The 5,460-nt window shown below is 31.6% G+C and overlaps 1 protein-coding gene across 1 annotated transcript; it reads right to left on the bottom strand.

Moving 5' to 3' along the window:
* Positions 1 to 585: 585 nt before the first annotated feature.
* On the bottom strand, positions 586 to 3,017 carry LOC114307008 (protein BRASSINAZOLE-RESISTANT 1). Its single transcript, XM_028252346.2, has 2 exons — positions 2,492 to 3,017; positions 586 to 1,610 (listed from the first exon to the last, which is right to left on the bottom strand). The coding sequence occupies exons 1-2, from the start codon at positions 2,786 to 2,788 to the stop codon at positions 915 to 917; spliced, it is 993 nt and encodes a 330-aa protein (XP_028108147.2). The 5' UTR covers positions 2,789 to 3,017; the 3' UTR covers positions 586 to 914.
* Between the last annotated feature and the right edge of the window lie 2,443 nt (positions 3,018 to 5,460).

Genomic DNA, 5,460 nt, shown 5'->3' on the forward strand with positions numbered 1-5,460 from the left:
AGAACAGAAAAACAGAAGTGTATAGCAGAGAGAAAAAAAAAAAAAGAGATCGAAGGGGAAAGACGGATGTCTAACCAAATCTGTGTAGATCTACTCAGATCTGATGTAGATCTGAGTAGATCTATATCAGATCTAAGTAGATCCATTCATCTTCTTCGTCGGAAAATATACCATCTTCTTCGTCGGAGTTGATTTCAATGCTTGGTGGTTATCAATGAACCCCGATCAATGGAGAAAGATATGATCACCGGTGGTCCTCTTCCATGACAAACACGGTGACAGAAAAATGTAGAAAAAAAAAACGAGAGAGGAAGGGAAGCAAAAAGCAGAGAAAGAGGGAAAAGGACTTTTGGGTGTAGTGAAAAAGTTATGGGATTAAATGGAGATCACATGTTTCCCATGGAACCTATGGGTAATTTCCCCAAATTTTATTAATACAAAATAAGGTTTTATTATATACATAAATGCTGTATTTATTTGTTTTTAGAACAATTTCCTATTAGAAGAGAATCATTGTTCTATGACTTCATTATACAGTGCACACTTGAACAGGAGCAAGGACTTTGCCATTCAACAAGATGCATCTATCATCAAGACAGGCTACCTTCAAATATTTTTATTTTGTGGAAGTTTTCCCACAAAAGAGTCCACATACGAGGAAAAAAAAATCTTGATCCCAATGGAAAGAAACTCACAATATCTACATGTAAGAAAGGAAAAGGCTAAAGAAGGAAAAGAGCACATGAAAATGCAGTTCCACCCAAGAACCAAATTTGGTTCAAGAGCTGCATTTTACAACAGCAACTAACTCTGAAAGGAAGGTTAATATTTCCACACAATGGCTGTGTTTCAAACCAGGGAAAGAAGCACCAATTCTGTTCCAGTTACACAAAAGGCCATTGATTAGTAGTAACCTAATTTCCAGTTTTCCCACTTCCAAGAGTGAGCTCTAGATCATCCAATCCCACCTCATGTATCTTCTCCCCTTCCCATGGCTTCACTGGTACGCTTTCAAACACAAATTCCTGGCCTTTCCCCTTCTCTATCATTGCATCCATTAGAGAACCTCGTTGAGCCACAGGTCTCACAAGATTATAGGTTGGGGAGGTTGGGACCATAGTTGGCGCAAATTTTTGAAAGCTCATCCACTGGGCTGAATCAACGGTGGATGTGTCAGACTCATCGCATTCAGGTATGGTGGCTGGAGCAATACGTTGACATCGAGTTGGGCTAGTGGGGGCAGAAGCAGCAAAAAATGGGTAATTATTATTCAAGGAGACCATAGATTCTTTGGCAAGAAATTCCCAATTGCGTTTTTGTTTGGGAGGTCTAGAGGTTGGGGATGAGAGAGGTGGGGTTACAGGGGCACTGTTTGAGATTCGGATGGGAGGGAGAGACGATGGCATGGAATTCCGAAGAAAAGCAAACATATGAGATGATGATGTGGCATCAAAGCGGGAAGGGCTTGCGAAAGAAGAGGATGAGGGACTGGGTTGGTAAGAAGGAATAGGGCTTGGAAAGGATGAAGATGGTGGACTAGGTTTTTGGGAAGAGCATGGGGTTATGTTGGTTGAAGTGCCTCCAATCTCAGCTTGAGGTGGCTTACATCCCTGGATTATAAGAAGTTAATAAACAACTTGTTAAACAAATGAACATAGAGGCAATTGTCGAAAAAATGCACTTGACTCAGCAATACAAGTGTGTGTGTGTGTTTCTATGTGATCCGAAGACATTAAAATAGGAGCTTGTCATACAGTAAATTGAAAGCTTTGGCTGCTTCAAGAGAGACAAACTTAACAATGTATATATTGAAACCAAAAAAATCAAACACAGAAAACAAAGGTATGGATAGGATTTTTGAGAAGTGGGTCTATAAATAAATTTTGTAAAATTTTATCCATTCATGTGCTTTCTGTCCGAGTAGTGTTTGGTTTCTGTGTTTGTAGCATTGTTGATATTGAAACATGCCTTCTGAGCCAACAGAAGGAAATTTAGAGCAATGATCATCACAAGTTAAACTAGTTCCCATCAATCGCCAACGTTTCCAAAGATATAAAAAGAATTATAAGAAATAAGCTGATAAGACAGCAATTAACATTCTTTCAAAAGAGCTAAAAATAAGAAATCAAAAAATTGGAATCATCATTTAAAAACACCCTCCACCAACACAGACACAAACCCAAAACCCCCAAGAGAAAGAAGGGAACAACAACCAAAAAAGGCAACAAAAAGCAAAACCCCAAAAGAGGTTAGCATGGCACGGATTGATTTCCAGAATTGACACTCACCCCACAAAAAATGGATGATAAAGAATGACAATTTTGATCTAGAAATGGAAAACCCACTATCCAGAAGTGTAGATCTGACTAAAATAAGCAGTACCCAGTCATGAATCATGAATGCAGATCACAAAGAACACAGAAATGCACATATAGCTTGTCAATTTAGGAAAATTGTACACAGACATTTAGCGAGAGAGAGAGAGAGAGACCTTGCGATACGTGGTGCCATCAGGTTCGACAGTCCAACCAGCTTCTAGACAGAGAGCTTTCAAGACCTCGTTGTTGTCGCAGTGTTTGGGAAGGTTGTAATTGCCCTGAGACCTTAGGCCCGCATAAATGTTGGCGGCTACAGCTCTCCTCCTCCTCTCTCTCCTCCTGTTGTTCTCTCTCTCCCACCACGACGGCTTCCTCCTCCCACCTCCTCCTCCTCCTCCTCCTGATGATGATTCTCCATCCCTCATCATCTGCCGCTCTCTCTCTCTCTCTCTCTCTCTCTCTAACAACATACACTGTCTCTCATATAAACACACGCAGAGAGAGAGAGAGAGGGAGAGAGGAAAGTAGTCACGCGGAATACGTTTTACTGCGTTGGAAGTATAGAAGAATCTATTTTTCTTCTCTCTCTCTCCTCTGTTATGAATGTGTGTTGTGTTTGTGGTGAGTTGTGACAGATAAAAGCGCTCTCTCTCTCTCTCTCATTCTTGTCAAGTTATAGCATGCCCATTGCCATACGATGTCATAAATGTCGGTAAATTACAGTGACACCTGATATTTTTATTTAAGTCTTATAACTTAAAAAAAAAGTTAGAAAGTGTTATCTTATTTAAATTATATCACATTTTTATCACATCATTTTAAACACAACTCATACCTAACTCATATTTTATAAAAAATCAAAAAGTACATTTATTTAGATCATTCCAAACCACCGCTTAATATAATCTCAATACAAATTATTCTTGGATGGTTAATGTCATGTTTTAAAATTTTTTAAATGAACATTTTACTTTTTTTTTAATCATTTTTTTTAATCATTATAATTATATTTTATAACTTTTCATCATTAAATTTTATTTGAATATATATATTCTTATTGAGTTATGATATTTAAATATAAATTTTATATAAAATTTAACTTAATGGTGACCTTTTACTTTAAAACAAAACATACATAAATATGATTTATATTTACAACAATATTACTGTCACAATATTTCTATGATATTTTTTATATAAATTTTTATATATGAATATAAAATTTAGATATATTTAAAAAGTATAAAGTTGTAAAAAAAAATTTAAAAAATTTATTGAATACAACAAAATAAGATAATATATTGAATTTTTATATTTTACATTTTTTTTGTATATGTTGAATTTAAAAAAAAAATCACAAAATATTATACTTCATAAATATATCTAGATTAGGTGTTACTAAAAAAATAAAAAATATTACTTAAAATATTAAAAAAATTCAATAAAAATAAAAAATATAAAAAATAAAAAACTCAATTTTTTGTGTGAGTTAAATTAAGAAGACGATTGTTATTTTCCTCAAAATGACATGAACAAAATAATTGTATTATTTTATTATTTTATATGTATAAAGTTTAAGGGACAGATATGTCATTTTAATCTGATAGGGGATAAGTGTAATTTTTTAAATATGAGGGGAGATCTGTATTAAACAGAAATCTTAGGGGGTGTCAGTGTAATTTACCCTAGAAATAATTTTGAATAAATTACACTGCCACCCCCTAAGGTTTCTGTTTAATATAGATTCCCTCATCACATTTGAAAAATTATATTCCCCTCCATAAAGTTTACAATCTCATTACAAATTGTCTCTTAGACTGGTGATGTCATGTCTTTTTCCTACAATTTTTTCATTCTATCATTATGATTACATTCTACAATTTTTCATTATTAAATTTTACCTGAATATATTCTTATTAAGTGATGATATACAAAGATAAATTTATATAGAATTTTCAAACACAATGATATAGCTTAATAGTGACCTTTCACTTGAAAACAAAACACCCATAAACATGATTTATATATACAACAATATCACTATCACAATATTTTTATGATATTTTTTGTATAAATTTTTATATATGAATATAATTTTTCATTTTTATTTCCACCATTATATCTAGATTAGATTAATTTAATTTAGATATATTTATAAAGTACAAAATTTGTGCAATTTTTTTAAAATATTCATTGAATACAACAAAATAAGATAATTTATTGACTTTTTATATTTTTTTTATATTTGGTGAATTTAAAAAAAAAATCACAAAACATTATATTTCTTAAGTATATTTAGATTAGGTGTATTTAAAAAAAATAAAAAAATGCTTAAAATATAAAAAAAATTAGTAAAAATAAAAAAAAAACACGAAAAATAAAAAAAACTCAATATTTTGTATGAGTTAAACTAAAGAAAATGATTGCTATTTTTTTTGAAATAAGATGAACAAAATATCTATATTAATTTATTATTTTATATGTATAAAGGCTAAGGGGCAAATATGTCATTTTAGTTTGACATGGGAGTACGTGTACTTTTTCAAATGTTAGGGGGTGATCTGCATTAAACAGAAATATCAGGGTGTGTCAGTGTAATTTATCCTAGAATTTTCGATATATATAGAGAAATATCATCATACACATTTTTCAATAGGGTATATACCATATGTTCCTTATGTTTAAAGAAGAAAATATCATAATTTCATATTTTTGAAGTCATAACTATAAAAAAAAAAAAAATCATAACTAAATACAACATGAGATATAACTAAAGAACTTATAAGTTATAACTAAAATAATATCATAACTAAAGAAGAAAATTGGTTATAACTAAATAAGAAAATGACATAACTAAGGGTACATATGTGACACCCCTTTCAAGGATGTGTATGTTAGAGTTTTCTATATATATATATATAGATAATGATATACAAGTCTACTATCTAGACCCATTTTCTAGACTCTTGGTCTTTTCATAAACTTTTACTTGTAAGAGATCTCTGTTTTATAAATCTTACCGGTAAGAGATCTTAACTGTCTGGTTCAATTAAAATTTTAACTGGAGACAAATCATTTCCTATAATCAAATACCACATAAGATGTAATTAAGGAGTTCTTAGATTATAATCAAAATAATCTC

The sequence above is a fragment of the Camellia sinensis genome, chromosome 6 (genome assembly GCF_055761805.1).
Source record: "Camellia sinensis isolate YWXY chromosome 6, ASM5576180v1, whole genome shotgun sequence".
NCBI classification, from domain to species: Eukaryota; Viridiplantae; Streptophyta; class Magnoliopsida; order Ericales; family Theaceae; genus Camellia; species Camellia sinensis.

What these genes read in the sequence shown, in the direction of transcription:
- LOC114307008 (XM_028252346.2), bottom strand. Translation starts at nt 2,788, where the DNA reads ATGTTGTTAGAGAGAGAGAGAGAGAGAGAGAGAGAGCGGCAGATGATG. An exon ending in ATGGCACCACGTATCGCAAG is followed by an intron (nt 1,611 to 2,491) that starts GTCTCTCTCTCT and finishes CTTATAATCCAG; the next exon opens with GGATGTAAGCCACCTCAAGC.